This window comes from Corvus kubaryi, unplaced genomic scaffold (assembly GCF_017639235.1).
Source record: "Corvus kubaryi isolate FWS band 111438036 unplaced genomic scaffold, C.kubaryi_AGA036_p1.0 37367, whole genome shotgun sequence".
Taxonomy (NCBI): Eukaryota; Metazoa; Chordata; class Aves; order Passeriformes; family Corvidae; genus Corvus; species Corvus kubaryi.
The window spans coordinates 5,030,240-5,047,469 of NW_024581119.1; the positions used below are offsets into that span (position 1 = coordinate 5,030,240).

Sequence of the window (17,230 nt, forward strand, 5' to 3'; positions counted from 1 at the left end):
TCCCGGGTGCGGGGTGTGAGCACCGACCCTTCCCCGCGTGTCCCGGGCGGGGTGTGAGCACCGACCCTTCCCCGCGTGTCCCGGGCGGGGGGTGTGAGCACCGACCCTTCCCCGCGTGTCCCGGGTGCGGGCGGGGGCCGAGCACCGACCCTTCCCCGGGTGTCCCGGGTGCGGGCGGGGGGTGTGAGCACCGACCCTTCCCCGCGCTGCCCGGGTGCGGGGCGAGCACCGACCCTTCCCCGCGCTGCCCGGGCGGGGGCCGAGCCGAGGCCTGACCCGCGCTGCCCGGGGCAGGGCAGCCGCTGGCGGCCGGCGAGGCGGCCTACGAGGAGTGGCGGGCGACGGGCGTGCGAGGCCGGGCGGTGGAGCTGAGCTGTGGGCCGGCGGCCGCAGCCCCGCCGGCCGTGGTCTTCTGGAGCTTCACGCCGCGGGGAGAGGGGCTCCCACGGGCTGTGGCCGTGGGCTCGGGCAGGGAGGTGGCCGTGGCCCCCGGCACGGGGATGCTGGGCCGGGTGACGCTGCGCAACGGGACGCTGGAGCTGCGGGAGCTGCGCGTGGCCGCCCAGGGCCGCTTCCTCTGCCAGGGGCTCTTCCCGGAGCGGGGCCGGCTCCGTGTGGGCTATGCCGCCGTCCTCCTGCGGGTCCTGGGTAAGTCCCTGGCTGTGGCCAACCTGAGGGAGGGCCCTGCTGGCCAGCCGCAGCCAGCATCACACTGCCCTAGATCGCGGTCAGGCCCAGCCCCTTGCCCAGGAGCCAGCAGAGTCGTCCACTGGCCAACAAAACACCCCCCTAGTCAACAAAGGGCTCCACAAGTCAATAAAGTGTAGCACGAGCCAGCGTAGTGGCCCACTAGCCAATGCAGAGTCCCACTAGCCAACATGGTGATTCACTAGCAACTGCAGCACCCCATTCACCAGCAGAGCACCCCACTAGTTAGCAGAGTACCCTACTTGCCAATGTAGTCTGCCACTAGCCAGGAAAGCATCCTACTAGCCAGCATAGCACACTGCTAGCCAATATGGCATCCTACCAGACAAGACAGCTCAATACCAGCCAACATAGCACTCATCAGCCAACCCAGAGCCCCACTAGCCAGCACAGCATGCCATTAGCCAGCAAACCTCCCTTGCCTCCAACTAGTGTAGCCCCTTACTAGCCAACATAGCAACCCACCAGCCACCAACCCACCAGCCACCCTCATTTCCTTGCCCTGGCCACCCAAGCATCCCACCACCCCAAACTGGTCCCAGTAGCTACCCCAGCATGGGTAATGCCCACAGCCTGTAGGTGTCCTCACTAACCATTCTACCGGCTGCTATAGCATCTCACTAGCCAAACAATCCATCTGTGGGAGATGGGCGGGCCCTGGGGCGTTCTGATGTCTGTGGGGGCCGCTCACACTCGGTGCCCCCAGTGCCCGTCTCCAAGCCCTTCGTGCGGCCGACGGCGGCGGCGGCAGCGGAGGGGGCAGCGGTGGCCCTGACGTGCACTGTGCGGGAGGGGACGGAGCCGCTGAGCTTCTCCTGGCAGCACCAGGAGCCCCGGGGGGGTCCCTCAGTGACCCCTGCGGGGCTGGGGGGCTCCAGGGCAGAACTGCAGCTGACACCTGCCAACCGCAGCCACACGGGCTGGTACGTCTGCACCGTGAGCAACGAGGTCAACAACCACACCAGCGACCCCGTCTACCTGGACATCGTCTGTGAGTGCCCAGGGTGCCACCCAGCTAGTGGGGCATCTTCGGGGCTGGTGACATCCATGGCATGTCTGTGGCCACCACAATGTCTCCATGGTTTGTCCATGGCCACTAAGCACCCTGCCACCATGGTATGTCCATAGCTATCATGGAACATCCATGGACATCATGTATCCTGCCACCGTGATGCCTCCATGGCCACCACTATGTCTCTATGGCCACCATGGTATGGCTTGTTGTTGCTTTGATGTGTTCATGGCCATCATACACCCCACCAGCATAATGCCTCTCTGGCCACCGTGGCCACTGTGTGTGCTGTCACCACGATGCATCCGTGGCCACTGCGCATCATGGTGTGCTCGCAGCCCCCATGGTGCACCCTTTCTAAGGGGGCTTTGCTGCCCTGCTTCCCATCAGTGGGAGGAAGCCCCAGGGAGGGCTGTGTCCCCTTTGTGGGGATGTCCCTGTCTGAAGGGCCCCGTGTCCCCACAGATGGCCCCGATGAGCCGGCCATCCGTGTGGAGCCCTTCTCCCCCGAACAGGGGGGCTTCTCAGCGGGCGAGCGGGAGGACGTGGTGCTGAGCTGCCTGGCCCCCTCCAACCCCCCCAGCCGCTACGTCTGGCTGCACAACGGTTCCCAGGTGCACATCGGCCAGACCTACGTCATCACTGCCATCGCCCGCGCCCAGGCGGGCACGTACACCTGCCTGGCCGAGAACAGCCACCTCCAGACCCGCACCCAGGCCACCATCGTCCTCACTGTCTACTGTAAGTAACCCCCTGGGCGGGGCCGGTAGGTCCCCACGGGGTGAGATGGACCAGCGCAGCTCCCTGGTGAGGATGTGGGTGTGAGGGGCAGTTTGAGGTGGGGCTGGCAGGAAACCCACACTCTCCCCCAGTGCCGATGGTCTCCTGCAGATCCACCAGCCGGGAGCCCCAGCTGCTCTGCCCTGGCCTCCGGTGACCAGCAGGACGTGGCCCTGCGGTGCCGCTGGCTGGGGGGCTTCCCCCTGGCCCGGCTGCGCTGGGTGGGCCCTCAGGAGGAGGAGGAGGAGGAAGAGGGGTTGATGGGGACCAGTTTTTCCATGGCCACCAGGATCCAGTCAGGGGCAGCTACCAGGAACGGCAGCTCCTTCTCCTGCCTGGCCTCCCACCCCGCACTGCCACAGGGGGCTGCGTGTGGGACCACCCTGTGTGAGTGACAATGGGCCCATCTGTCCCCCAACCCCTTTCTGACCCCCTGGTGCCACAGCACAGCTGCAATGACCCGGTGCCATGGCCACACCACGGGGTGGGCACTCCCGGGTGCTGCTCCCTTTCCTGGGACCTGCGGCATCTCCAGCTCGCTCTAAAACGGGGGACGCCGTGGCACAGCCAGGATTGCCAAACCCTCCACGCCCTGGGAGGGGGGTGTCTCCTTTCCGGGGGTGCTTTGGCGCAGCGTGGCAGTGTCCCCCACCCTGACGCCGCTCCATCCCGCAGGGGTCCCGTCTGGCAGCCCCACCTGCGCGGCAGCGGCCACCAAGGGTGACGAGTACGTGATGCTGCGGTGCTGCTGGGAGGGGGGCACGCCGCTCGTCACCCTGCGCTGGCGGGACACTGCGGGCCGGGCCTTGGGCGACCCCGCACCCTCCACCGCCGTGCTGGTGCTGAGCACCGACGGCAGCCTGGGGGGCCGGGAGTTCGTCTGCGTGGCCGCCCACCCGCTGCGGGCCGCTGCCGCCGAGTGCCGCCTGCGGCTGGGTAAGCTGGACCCGTCCCCAGAGCCCCCGCCGTGCCGCAGTGGGGTGGCACGTCCCTACAGGTACTGTCCCCCCTTGTCGCCGAGTAGAGGTCCCCGAGCTGGAGGCGGAGAGCGAGGTGGCGGTGCTGGAGGGCGGCGAGGCACAGCTCTCGTGCCGGCAGCGTGGCAGCAATGCCGATCTCGGTGCCACCGTGGCTTGGTACGACCCCAAGGAGCGGGAGGTGACACCGGGGCTGGCCAAGTACCGGCTGGAGCAGGGAGAAGCGTGGCTCAACCTCACCGTCCGGGATGCTGAGTGGCCGGGGGACAGTGGGATCTACCGCTGCACCGCCACCAATGCCGTGGGCACTGCCAGCCTCCCCGTCCGCCTCCGCGTGGACCGTGAGTCCTGGGAGGGGCAAGGCTGGGCTGGGAACATCAAGGGTGGGCTGGGGGCATCAAGCCCCTCCTGCCGGGTGCCATCCCGCCGCAGGGTACCCGGCCCCTCCCAACGTCACCATCAGTAAGCTGCGCTACACGCGGGCCCGCACCGAGGTGCGGCTGGAGTGGCGGACGCAGGGCGCCGGCAACCTCACCGGCTTCGTGGTGCAGCGGCGCCAGACCAAGAAGCCCCTCCGGGAGACAGCGAGCCCCTGGGAAACAGCCGCCGGCGACATCGAGCCGCACTCCCGCGACCGGCGCCTGGGGGGGCTGGACCCCGCGGTGCTCTATGCTTTCCGCGTCCTGGCCGTCAACCACCGCACGGCCGGGCACCCCTCCGAGGTGCAGACGCCAGGTGAAGTGGGCAGGGGCTGCTGCTCCGTGGGGGCAGAGCAAGGGTTGAGTGGAGAAGGGCAGCGTTTCCGTCCTGGTGGAGCTGAGGAGCCGAGTGTGAGCAGCCGTCAGCAGGTTTCAGGCACAGGCTCGCACCTTCCCTGGCCTTTCTGGGCTCTGCCCGTCCCTGCTGCCTGCCATATTCCCTCTGCTCTCTTCCAGCCGAGCCTCCCTTCGAGGCCTACCCGGCGGTGACGGGGGCGGCGGTGGCAGGGATGCTGGTGGCCACCGCAGCATCACTCCTGGCCGTGCACTGCATCGCCCGCCACCGGGAGACCCTCCCGCGTGAGTGCCGGGGCCGGGGGGGCTCATCGGGGGCCACAGCTCGTCCCCTGACACCCGCACCTCACACCCATCTGTCTCCCCAGGGCTTCACGACCTGCTCTTCCGCACGTGAGTGCCCAAATCCCTCTGCCCCGCTGCTCCCGTGCCCGGGCACCAGCGAGACCCCGCGCGTGTCCCCAGGGCTGGTCCTGGCGCCCAGGAGCCTGTGGGCACGGCGGAGGATGCTGAAGCAGCCGCAGCCGGGGAGGAGGAAGCAGTGCCAGCACAGGGAGACTCGTCTGCCCCCAGCACGGCAGCAGGGACCGAAGCAGCACCAGCACAGGGAGAGCCCTCTGCCCGCAGCACGGCAGCAGGTACCGCACGCTGGGGCGAGCTGAGGGCTGAGCCACCTGCCCTGCTGAGCCAACACCGACCTGGTGGCACCTGGGCTCCCCCATCCCTTGCAGAGCCGCTCTCGGCAGCACCGAGCACCACTGATGACCCACCAGTTAATGTCACCATCACCGTGACAGCGACACCGTGACCGCTCCGGCTTTTCCTCTTTATTTCCCTTTCCTCCTCTCCTCCACACCACGGGACGGCAGCACCCACCTGTGCCACGGCAGGCTGGGAGGCAGCTGGCTCCAAATGTGGCACCCGGAGAAAGCCCCTCCAGCTCAGCCTCAGGCCTGCAGTTACTGCTGGAGCTAAAATAAATATTTAGGCTACAATAAATAGTTTCTCACCGATGGCAGAAAAAAAGCCCGAGGGCCAAAGCACCGCTCTCAGCCCCAGGGCTGGCATCAACTGCTTTGGGACTGTGCTGTGTTTTCTGTGGTGCAAAAACAGCCACAAAGCTTTTTGTGGGAAGGGGCCTCATCTTCACCCCAAACTCCCCACTTTCAGGCCAAACCGCAGGTGGTTACAAGTAGTGATTGGAGATGGTTTTTCCCTGTGTTGGTGCAAACACGAAGGGAAGCAGGGTCCAAGGAAAGTGTCATGCAGCTCCCAGCTTTCCTGAGTCCTCATCTTCTGGTGTGTGTGGAAACAAGGGCACCTTGAGCCATTTCCTCCTGTATTTGGTTAATAATAACCCATTGGGAAGAATCAAGTGACATGAGCCAATCTTGATCAGTGCCCGGAGTATGAATCCCCACACCAGCCACAAAGCAGCATCGATCCCTTTATCGAACCACCCCCAGAAATACAAACCCTACCCAAAGCCCCTGCAAAACCATCATTTCCAAACACATAACATTCCAAAGGGATATTACAGCTTCTCTGGAAAACAGAGCATCTTTATCTGACACACCCACAGTACAGGGGAGATTTAAGCAAGGTTGTTTAAAACCACGGTTAAATTTCAGTGCTTGGGGAAAATGAAGCAGCCAGAGGTAAATTGCAACCACTCGCCTGCCAATCTCTGTTGGAAAAGGGGAAAGCCTTGCAGCAGGTCCTGCGAAGGGAAAATCCAGGCTGTGAGGACGAGATAAGCAAAAAGGGAGGAGGGAGATCTGTGGTGGTTCCAGGGTACATGGCAGCCAAAGCCCACGGGTGTGAAGTCCATGGTGTGTAGAGAACTTTGGAATAAGGCAGCTCTAGCTGGGAGGATGCACAACCCTAAAGAAAAAAAAGGCAAAACAATAAATATAACCACAAATAATGCGACAGAAGAGAAGGCTTTGGGGAGAGCTCATTGTAAGCACTGGTTTGGTTTAGTTACTGGGATTAAATTTGGAAAGGAAAAATTGAAACACCCACCCAAGCCCTGCAGTTAAGGTTGCAGCACCTCCATCATGCTGTGTCTGGGACAGGCGGGTTCCTGACAGCTGTGCCCAGGGCTGGTGGGAGCTGCTTCACCATGACTGGTTTCATTTCAGAGCTATCCAAGCTGTTAGTAATCCCTCAAACCAAGAGGTGAACTGGATTTTGTCTTCTGTGAGTGGGAAAGAGAGACAGGCTGGATTTCCACCTGTACTTCTGCAGATCTAAGGGTTATTGAGCACCTAAAGACACAGTCACTGACTCAAGTTCTGCTTCAAGCTGCACAGGAGAGACTCAACCGAGGCTCATTTTTCTTATTGATCTTCTTATTTCCTCATTGGGATCTTCCCAGGGAAACCAAAAGAGGCCAGGAGGTGTTCATGGAAAGGAGGGTTGAAGTACCATGTCACTGAGCTGCCAGGGAGGTGGCAGCTGTTGGTCATTTCAGACCTGCTTAAATCCCTCTCTTGGGCTCCTTGGAAGCACCTGTCCCACTGGTAAATTGCCACAGAAACACACTCCACATTTCCCATCCTCATTCTTTATATTATTACAATTCTTTTTTTATACACATAACCAGGCTAGTTTTGTGGTGTGTGGGGGAAGAAAAAAAAAAACCCAACAAAAAAGGGATTTCAAGGCATAAATAATATAAAAAGGCAACCATTTTGAAACCAAGATACATTCATATGACACTACTACAAAAAATAAATAGTGACTCTCTCTGTTATAATTAACATCCCCCCGTGACTCCCTTTCAGCGATGCTGCGGTGCAGTTCCTGGCGTTAAGTGGGGACAACGGTCACTTCCTCAGGTTTCCCGCAGCTGGAGCTGACAAAGGTCCCCAGAACCATTTAGGGTGACTCCGGATGAACTCCATCCTGGTTTTTCCTTACAGTCCTTGGAAACAGGCTGAAGAATGAGGGGACTCCAACTCAAAATGTGGTTCGATGTTTCTGAGTGCACGCAGCTGCCGCCTGCAAAGCAAGAGCAGGGCGGGTGGTTGTGTCGGGTTTTTCAGGAGATTTTCTGTCAGCTTAACAGACCCACATACCCCAAAAACTCTTAATTCCAGTGGGTGATGCTCTTCGGGCTCAGGCTCATTCCCACCATGCCAGGGACAAGCACAGGGTTCTATCCCAGCACAGCCCCCGTATCGAACAGCTCACACCGAGGAGCTCAGCCCAGCTCCCTCCCCGAGCCTGTTCCTGCCTCCAGGATGGCTCTGGAATGCCTGTGTGTCAATGGGCGTGCCCTGAGTGCAGCATCCATCAGTCACAGCCTCCTTATGTGCTCCATGAGCCCTTTTTAGAGGCATCAATCACAAGGGCATGACAGGACCAGGCACTGGAGCAGCACTGCTCCCGCCTTCCACGATGGGAAAGGCGGGACGCTTCACCTTCCTCAAAGCCCGCTCTTACAAGGGTTTAATTACTACCTTCTCCACAATTAATTAAGCTCCCTACAGGCATCCTACAGAATATTCCCAGCTTCCCAGCCAGGTGAGGGATGCCTCACCGTCCATGCAATCCACGGAGAGCTGGCTCATGCCTTCCCGACAGCAGGGGTGCTGGGCCGGGGGCTGCTCCGCGCTCTCCCCGCCGTCCTCCTCCAGCCGGGCGCTGCACTCGGGGGTGGCCGAGGCCAGGCACATGGCCACCATGACGTGGGGGCTCAGGGGCTTCATCTCCACACCGTCCTGCTGGAAAGGGGCTCTGAGGGGCACCACAGGGAGCGCACTGCTGCCAAAAGTGCCGTTGGTTTTGGTGAAACACCTGCGGGAGGGACAGAGGCCAAAGTTACTCAGAGAGACTTCTTCGCTCTCTTTTTCTTGAGAAAATGCAACTTTTAAGTGCTTTACCACGTCAACAATCAGAGCATTTGTCAAATCAGTTTTAAATATATTTGTGGAGTGATTCTGACGTTAAGAAAAGGACTGAGTGGGTTTTTTTCTCCCAGCAGACAGCTGAAAACATTCAAAACACGCGCAGCTCCTTCCCCCATCAATTGAGACCCAGTGACCTGACTTGTGAGTCCATTTCTCCATCAAAGCAACTCCATAAAACATGTTTTCACTGCCAAGATAAAGAGCTCAAATTTGAAACCCAAGAAGCAAACTTAAGTAGGTTGGAAAATAAATACTATGTGTTATTGGAGTGAATGCAAATTAGAAAAATAGATGCAATATAACAAATTTAACCCCCCCCCCCCCCTTCTGCTGTGTAAGTCAGACTGTGGCCCTGTAATATCTGTGCAAAGCTGTGGAATTGAAGCTAAAGTGCTGAAGCAATTGTTACAGCTGAGGTATTTAAGCTTTAAAAAAAAAGGAGCAGGACTTTGACACATTGTGGCATGAGGGAAAACACCTCAGTGTTTGCAGCCTCATGAACAATGTGGCCTCAGGGAACATTTATATAAACAATTCCTACATAAGAAAGCCATAACTACCCCAAAAGTAAAAAGTTCACTTGTACAGCTGGCACAAACTTTGAGAAACTACGCACCAAAATGCTCCTTGTTATGAGGAGCAGGACAGAGATGGATCTGCAGATAAACGCACGGAAATAAGGATGGACAGCGTTCACACCCTCCAGTGACACCCCAGAATGTTCCCATGAAAGCTGAACCAGGCTTCAGGTCTTTACGTGCTGGTGCAGCTACAACTCTGAGCATCCTCCTTCTCTTTTTTTCCTACCAGATGTAAATCCATCCCTCACCTGCTTTGCTCACAGGGATCAGCCCAGAGCACTTGCTGTACATTATCCCTGGGACTGCTTAAGGCTGGCATTTGGAAATACAAAAATTGATCCCTGGGACCTGCCTGCTCAGCTGCTGGCTCAGCAAGCAGTGCTGTGTGCTGCTCCAGACTGGTTCTGGCCCAAAACTGAGCAGAGCAGATGAAAAATTGCTGGAAATGGAGGAAAGATGGACTGGGACACCAGCAGTGCCAGGGCAGCAGCCAGCAGAGCTGACCTCGACAGCAGCCCAGCACTGAGCTCAGAAGGATTTAAAACCAGGACATGTTAAACTTGGCAGTCTCGGTTAAGTCCTGCCCAAGTCCCAGAAACCACTTTTATGCCATTAAAAAAGTTATGGCAATAATGGAAACCATCACACTGGAGGGACCTGTCATACAGCTCTGCCTAGAGCCTCATACCTGAAACCTGATCAAAACCTGGGATCAGCATCGTCAGAACTGAAAGAGCAACAAAACGTCCAACAACAACACAAATAAACTTGTCAGAGGAGGAGCTGTAGTGAGTTTCCCCTCCGGCAGATGCTTCACCTGCAAAGGCAGAACAGGACAAATGGGTTCCCTCTGGAGCCTGCTCCCCCCACAAAAGCTATGAGGATGGAGCAGCACCAAGCTTCAACCTTCACTCTCCTATTTTGTCCTTCTCCTGCTGTAACTGCCTCCAAAATCATTATTCCAAGTACCAAAATACCACTGAAGCCACTGGAGAATCCACATGAAACACATCTGGTCCTCAAACAAATCCATTTATTAGTTTGCCTTTCTCTCCGCAGAGGTTTTGACTGCACTCACTTATTATTTAGAAAAAAAGGGCTCAGAGAAACCCATCTAAATGTTTGGGTTTGCATGTTTCTGGGGGTTTCTTCTTAAAGATACACAGGTCAGTGGAGTTCTCTGTATTATTGTAAGGGCTTGAAGGATGTTTCAACACAGCAGTTCAGCCTTTTAAGCTTCAATAACCACATTTTAATGGAAACTAGCCATGGGGATATCCAGAGCAGAGTGTGCAGGAAGAGCGATGTAAAATCCCTGCTGCAGAAAACACATTTTCTACCAATTCTCAATACTGAAACCCTACCAAACTATAATCTAAAAAACCAATAATTTAGATGAAAAAGCTGGAAAAACAAACTGATGCTCCTACATTTGAATTGTGCATTTCAGATTTCTGATCAAAATACAGTGAGTTGGCAAAGGAGAGAGACCTGCAAAAGTGTAAATTCCTCTGCAAACATCAGGTATCTTGAGAGCTTTAGCACAAAGGCACAAGAGAAGGAAAAAGATCAATTCTCAATCCTGTCAACCACAGGCTTTGTCCACAATAGCAAAGCAGGTCTCCAGTTTTCAGCAGCTTCTCCCTCTGGCAAGGCTCCACGAGCAGTTATGAGGGATAAAGTGCTAATTTAAACAGAAGACCCAGGGATTTCAGCACTGGAATAATAAAACCTGCTCTGAGATGGCTATTGCTGAAAACAGCTACGAAATAATGCTGAACCTTTAGGATTCATTTGCACGTGGTCACAATTCACGTAACTGCTAAATTCACCCCAAATCAGCAACAGCTCCAGGCATTTGGTGGAAATGGGTCAGTGAGGAATTTGTGGCACCAAGGCCACACTCCTGATCTGGAGACCTCACCCTGCCAGAGGTTTGTCCACCTGAACCTCCCTTCCCCTGCTGCCACAGGGGGTGTGCAGAGGGAACTGCCTGGTTTCAGCACACAATGATTCCAGCCTGGGACAAGGAACAGGTTCTCTTTCCACCAACAGAGACCGGGTTGGGGGGACAGCCCTCACCTGTGCAATGAGGTTGAACAACACAGAGAAAATACTCCAGCCCCAAATTCCCACTTGCCAAAACCTACTGAGCTGACTGCACTAACCCACTAGGCCTTCCTCCTCACCCTGGCCATACACCCAGCTCCCTGGTGTAATGCTGAGGCACGTTCTGGTCCTCTCCACTCCCCTCTCCCATGTCCTCTTTCCATTCCCCCAGCGCCAGGACAGGAACGGAGCGGTCCCGGCTGTGCAGCTCTCCTGCCAAACCGAGGTTAATGATCCCCTCCGGGGTAAGGCAGCTGTAAGGGACAACTTGTTTCTCTATCAAGCAGTCAAATATAGAATGGGGCTGTGAAAACTCAAAGTTCAGGCCCTGCTGATGACCCGTCTGGGAGGAGCAGTGCAGTTGCAAAGGATGGAACTCTTTCCCTTGCTTTCTTAGGGGAAAAAGAAGAGCAAATAAAAATTTAAATGTGTTTAAAACTGGAAGCAAGCTCTTAATTACAGTGTAACACATATGGCAGGCTCCAAACTACCACCAGTCTCAGACATCCTGGTGAGAGCTGCTGCACAGCCTGCTCGAAAGCACAGCATGGATCTGTGAGGGAACGTACTGGGCTTTCCTGAGACCTGCCAGGGACACTGGTCCAGGCAAGGCGTGCCCAGCTCCACCTGCAAGCAGCAGCTTGTCAGCATTACACTGTCATGCACATATTTACAGAAGGAAGATGGATTCAAAGCCTATTATAAATGGTATTTTAAAAAGTAAACCCATGAAAATAAAGTGAATGTGTTTTCTGCCTTCAACAACAGCTTTATTGTTCAACAGGGGTTGGACTCGATGATGCTTGTGGGCCCAACTCAGAATATTCAATGATTCAATGATTAATTTCAACTCATCTTACCCAGATGCACGCCTAAAGGCAGCAGCTGAAGATTTTAACAATACAGAAAAATCAAAGTATGATTGAAAAAAAAGCCCACAACCTACCAGTCTGAGCAGCCCAGCTTGTCTGACTTTCAGTCCTATTTATAATCATTAAAATAACCAGAGATTTAGTCAGAAGCCTAGGAGAATAATAATTCCAAAAGTGAAAAATGTAATAATTTTTATTAGGTTTCCGACTCCCAGCTACAACGCAGAAGACAGATTTTCCCTTATTCTACACAAGAATCCTTTTTCCCATGAAGAAAATGTATCCCACTCTGACAATGGCTGGTCAAACTCCTCCTGAAGGCCTCAAGAACTTCAAATCCCATGTTTTACAAAGGACAGCAATGTGAAGGCAAAGGGGTGAGTTGGTCAGTGTTCTTAAGGGAATGTCAGGAAGTGTAAAATATGGACGACCAATTAAATCCGATTTGACAAGCTCCATATGGAATGATTCTGTTATCTCAAAACTAAAGAAAACACAGGAAATAAGGACTCTTTTAAAATCCAGTGCCCAACCTGCCTAGAGAGCATCAGAGGAGCACAGTGAGCTCTGGGGGTTTAACAACTTGTTTTATTCTATTCGACGAACAATCCTCAACTGCTCTCCAGGTCATCCACAGAGCTCCTCGTGTCAGCCAGGACTCCAGCTCTCAGCTTTTGCCAGCCCCAGCTCCACCCCAGCACAGAGAGTGAGGGCTGCTCTCCAGGCAGGTTCTGCCTTCGTGCAGGTTATTCCTCACCTGTTATTGTTCCGACAATTCCGGCAGCTGATGCACTCCGAGGGGTCAGCCTGCGGCACTGTTGTGTACATCCCACCACCCTGCAGCAGGAAGGATTAATAACAAACAATCAGAAATCAAATCACTATTTGAACACCCAGGAGCTCTTTGACTCAGTTTCCCCACTCCGATCACGTTATCGATGCCCTGCTCTGGGCTGTACGTGGCATGGCAACACTGAGCGATTGTCCAAAGGCCAGGGGAGGGCTTTGCCAGTGTGTGTGTCAGGGAAAAGTAAATAACTGCAGCTTAGACAAGTATGTGGTCATTTCCCTGGTCTGTTTTCAGCTTAATACGCTGAGGCTTAATTTAATAAACACACTGTAAATATATTTATTTTTAACGCTGATGACAGACACGAAAGTGAATTGCTGTTCATTAGCACACAAGGCTTGTTTAGGGAGACAGAAGATTAAATTTGGAGGGCTGATGTCACACACAAACCCATCCCACTTTCCTGTAATTACTCCGATTAGATCAGTTTACTTCACTACACTGATTTTTGAACCGTTTCATATTTGTACAGATGGGGTAATTCCTCAGCCAGCAATGACTCCGGGTGAGAGGGATTTTGTGTTGTTGGTTTTGGCTAACGGGGCCATTACAAGCCAGTTGAAATGCCCAGATTAACACATACCTCATTGTTAGGGACCAGGCAGACAGTGATGCGGGAGCCACTCCAATTGCAGAGCCAGGCTTCCGCGCCGGCCTCCAGGAGGGAGCCAGGCTGGGAATGCTCACCTGGCTTTTGGCAGTTCAAGTGGTAGGGAACTTCTAGCAATCCCTATTTTTGCAAAAACGGAGCTTATCCTGAAGTTTTTGAGGGATAGGGAGCACTGAGGAAATGCCTGATTAGTCTTGATTGCCATCCTGGCCAGTTGCTGCCTTCCTCATTTAGCCCAATCATTGAAACAATAAAGAGCGACCTAACGAGGATCAGAACATCCTGTTCCCCTGCGTAGCCTCGCCCACGTGCCAGTCCCAGCCCTGCTCCACGGGCAGAGATTGTGTGACATCGCGTGACTCAAACTTTCTGCAACAGGGAGTGGGGAAAGAAAAACTCAACCCTGTCACCTGTTCCCAGCAAGACAGCGGCGTTGGGTGGACACCTCATGGCACAGAGGAGCTCCAAGACCTGTGTCATCACACATGTATTTCCTTCTTTCCCCCACAAAAAATAAAAATAGGAGGGACAAAACATCAATGCAAACTCCCAGGCTTTCTCCCGGGCGAGCTTTTGAGCACTGCAGATGTTCCCTTCCTGAGGGCTTGGAGACTTTTGGAGAGTTTCACCCGTTGGGAGGTTGGACAGGTCAAAAAACTCCAGTTTGGGTCTTGGTTGCTCTTGAAAACAAGGAAAAGTGGGCACTTCTTGCTACATGGGTAGGCCAAGGACAGAATGGGGTGAAGAACTGACTGGTCTGGGCTCAGACTGGAGGGAACTGAAGTGGCAACTACTGTGCAAGTGCTAATTTGTTGTTCAATAAAATGAAGTGCTTGTGCTCAATTACCAACACAAACAATAGACCCGTTTTTTTTCTCCAGAAACAGCATGGGTTATTCAGACTTTTGAACTTTTTCTTTCAGTTTTCCTGGGCAATGTTCACAGTTTTGAGTAAGTTTAGTAAGTTTGAATGCAAGCCATCTGTTTCCATAGACAATAATGAAATCATTATTCTCTCTTGGAAACAGGACACGTTTCAGCAAATGAAGTATTTTTCCACAGCATACAAAGGCTGGATCGCAGACTGAAATTAGTTTTTAATTTTATTTTCAATTTCAAAACAAAAACCGAGCCTGTCTCAACAGTCACAAACAGGAGACTGAAAAAAAAAAGCAGCGTTATTGCACTGCTGCAGCTCAAGATGTATGGGGCACTTCATTCCACAGAACCTCCTGCGCCATTCGTGCTTTGCCATAATTAATAGCATTGCTCAGAGTTACAGATCTGAAACAGGTGGGGGAAAAACGGGTGATCCATAAAGCTGCAGAATAAGCAGCTATAATTAAATGTATTTAACTTGGAGATTGAGAAATACCATATGTACAAGTAAAGTATCTCAGCCCAGCACTGAGGCATTCTCAGAGCTTACATGCTGTTAGGAGGAGGGTAGAGGCAGATTTCCCAGAGTAAGTGGAATTCTTGCCGTCATCTGATATTCTCAAATGAAAACCATGATGTTTGTATCACAAATATCAGCCCAGTTGCTTCCTCTGGGATAAGGAATTCAGTGGAACTGGCTGGTATCAATGGATGAGTATTCCCCCACCCAAATTAAGTCTGCTTCCACAGCCCCTGAATAAACCCCAGGGTCTGGGCTGAGCCTCCCACCCGGTGTAGGACCTTACATTCACGAGGTGATGGGGATGTTCGTAGTCCACGTGTGTTCTGGACAGGGAATTGGTGTGCCCTGGGTACCGTCCTGCTCCTCCTCCGCTCAGGATCCCATTGACACCATTGGCGACTTTATGATGGACGTGGGGACAGCTGTTGCTGAGGCCGTTGCTGAGGAAGTTTCCGTGGATGCTGCCATTGACCCGGCTCGTCCCCGGTAAGGTCGTGTACTCAATCATTTGCCCGTTGAGATCTGCCCCTTGGTAGAGATAGCCAGGAGGGTCGTATTCTGCAAAAGACATTACTGCTGAGAGCACTTTTATTGCTAAATGAGAAGCTAAACGAGCATCCCTAAAAAGTAAACTCCTTTTTTCTTTCTCCAGCTTTTGTGAACTAACTCTGATATCCACAGATATTGTGCTTAGCACACAAATGTAGACATGGAAAACAGCCACAGCCTGGAGAGCAGACCAGAAATGTTGGTCTGGAAGGGCTTGGCTGATGTCAATCACTACAAGAGCGTCCTAAAACCAACAGCTTCTCTGCTATATCTGCTATAAGCTGCTTCCAGAAGATCTCTCTGGGCTGCAGCTGAAGACACTATCTGATCTTGCAAGGAGTCTTGTTTCATTTCTCTCTGTAGATTAAAGGCATTTAAAAATCACCACAGTCTGTGGCAAGAGCAAGGCTGATTTATGTACAAGGAGCAGAGAAGGCCAGTGCAGAGATTCTGCTGGCTCCAGGTTGCTGGAGGGTACCGAGCACCTTGCAAAGCTCCTGCTCCAGGCTCCTGCTCTCTAATGAAGAGGTTTTCCTTATCAACACCTCTGGAAGACTTGGCCATTCAATGCCATCTCATTGTGCAGGGACTAAGAGGTAACAAGGGACTTGTCCCAGAGCTGCAAGTTCTCTTTCTTTCCAGATGCACTCAAGAAAGAGAGAGATCCAGGGTTTAACTCTCCACATTTCAACAAGTGCTTACGATTATTCTGCCTCTGCGATCATCAGAGACCTATGCAGGGGCTTAGACACAAACCGCAGAAACTTTGTCCAGGCCTTTCCCACACCACCCCCTGGGTGAAATTGCAGCACAATCCTCCAGGGACACATCAGGACAGGGAGCATCAGTGTGAAGAAATGGAGGCATTGTTGCTCTTAAAAACCTAAGTTTGCACCTAAGGCACACCTGGAAGTACAAGTCCCTACAGAAACGCCAGCTGGCTCCTAACAGGAAACTGCTTCCCATCCATAAAACGCAGCATAGACGTTCCTAGTTTTACTCTGGAAAGGGAACCAGCCCCCACTCACTCTGCAGGGCGTTCTGCTGGCGGTTCTTCCACAGGCACATGGCAATGAAGACGATGAGGATGAGGACCATGACCCCCAGGACGCAGCCCACGATCAGGTACAGCATGTCGCTGCTGCGCACGGGGCCGCTGGCGGGCACGGCCCCGCTGCCCCCGGCCCGCTCGGAGGGGTTCGGCGGCGTGCTCAGGTCCTTCACTGGATATTCAGATGCTCCCGGCGTGCGTTTCACTGGATGGGCAGAGACAAGTACGTGTACATCCTCTAAATGCATTTTCTAAAGGTGTTTTTTCACTATGAAATGAAAATAATTACTGCTGAGTCTGAGTCCCAATGCCTCACAAAGAAAGCTTCCAAGTCAATATTAAAGCCTACAATGAGAATGCCAACTCCTATTGGGTAATAACTATTTGCCTTGGAAAATGGTGATTATCCTCACCCGCTCTTTGAGGTCACTGGAACTTTAACGAGCCGCTCGAGGTACCCATGGCTGCAACTGCTCGAACTCTCAACTTGAAAGAGCATAAATCTTTCCACTTCTGAGGTCAGGGAAAACCACAACACACATTTCTCTTGCCCAGGCGCTGCCAGGTGACCTACTCTTATCTGATGTGAACCCTGCTAACCCCCTTTCCAAACCACACAGTTGAAGATCAACCAAGAGATGAACAGAAAATCACTGAAAATGAGATGCTAGCTTAACCCAGGAATTGCATTTACGTTAGTTTCCAGTACACCCCAGTTCAGATTTATTCCATTTGACACTAAAGACCTAAAAGAGGTGCCTGGCTTAGGAGTGAAGCTGATCAGAGAGACACAAACACCTCCATGTAGGTATGTTGGATAAGCTGGATCACCCTTATAAGCCTGGGGGAGATAAATTTTACAGAAGAGGCAGTGTGAATGACAGATTACATCTCGCCCATTTTAAAATTAGAGAAGAAAGTTATATTCCTTGCAGGAGGGAGACCAACTGTGTGTGCAGCCTTGAAGCCCTGCAGCTCCTACTCCTTCCTTCAAAGGTTTCACTACTCACTTCGCTGAATTTTGATGCTTCCGTTCCCA

The 17,230-nt window shown here is 53.5% G+C and overlaps 2 protein-coding genes across 3 annotated transcripts in view; one reads left to right on the top strand and one right to left on the bottom strand.

Moving 5' to 3' along the window:
• Positions 1 to 6,956, top strand: part of VSIG10L2 (V-set and immunoglobulin domain containing 10 like 2) — a 7,542-nt gene extending 586 nt beyond the window's left edge. The window contains exons 2-12 of the mRNA XM_042034042.1: positions 295 to 648; positions 1,415 to 1,699; positions 2,186 to 2,461; positions 2,612 to 2,887; positions 3,176 to 3,436; positions 3,525 to 3,818; positions 3,910 to 4,212; positions 4,413 to 4,535; positions 4,619 to 4,643; positions 4,716 to 4,888; positions 4,982 to 6,956. Coding sequence (XP_041889976.1) covers positions 295 to 648; positions 1,415 to 1,699; positions 2,186 to 2,461; positions 2,612 to 2,887; positions 3,176 to 3,436; positions 3,525 to 3,818; positions 3,910 to 4,212; positions 4,413 to 4,535; positions 4,619 to 4,643; positions 4,716 to 4,888; positions 4,982 to 5,058 — 2,447 coding nt within the window. The 3' untranslated portion in view covers positions 5,059 to 6,956. The remainder of the gene's footprint in view (positions 1 to 294; positions 649 to 1,414; positions 1,700 to 2,185; positions 2,462 to 2,611; positions 2,888 to 3,175; positions 3,437 to 3,524; positions 3,819 to 3,909; positions 4,213 to 4,412; positions 4,536 to 4,618; positions 4,644 to 4,715; positions 4,889 to 4,981) is intronic.
• Positions 6,804 to 17,230, bottom strand: part of CDON (cell adhesion associated, oncogene regulated) — a 53,447-nt gene continuing 43,020 nt past the window's right edge. For both annotated transcript variants that reach the window (XM_042034041.1, XM_042034040.1), the window contains exons 16-20: positions 16,169 to 16,396; positions 14,875 to 15,149; positions 12,487 to 12,566; positions 7,798 to 8,054; positions 6,804 to 7,256 (exon numbers count right to left, since the gene is read on the bottom strand). In XM_042034041.1, coding sequence (XP_041889975.1) covers positions 7,090 to 7,256; positions 7,798 to 8,054; positions 12,487 to 12,566; positions 14,875 to 15,149; positions 16,169 to 16,396 — 1,007 coding nt within the window. In that variant the 3' untranslated portion in view covers positions 6,804 to 7,089. The remainder of the gene's footprint in view (positions 7,257 to 7,797; positions 8,055 to 12,486; positions 12,567 to 14,874; positions 15,150 to 16,168; positions 16,397 to 17,230) is intronic.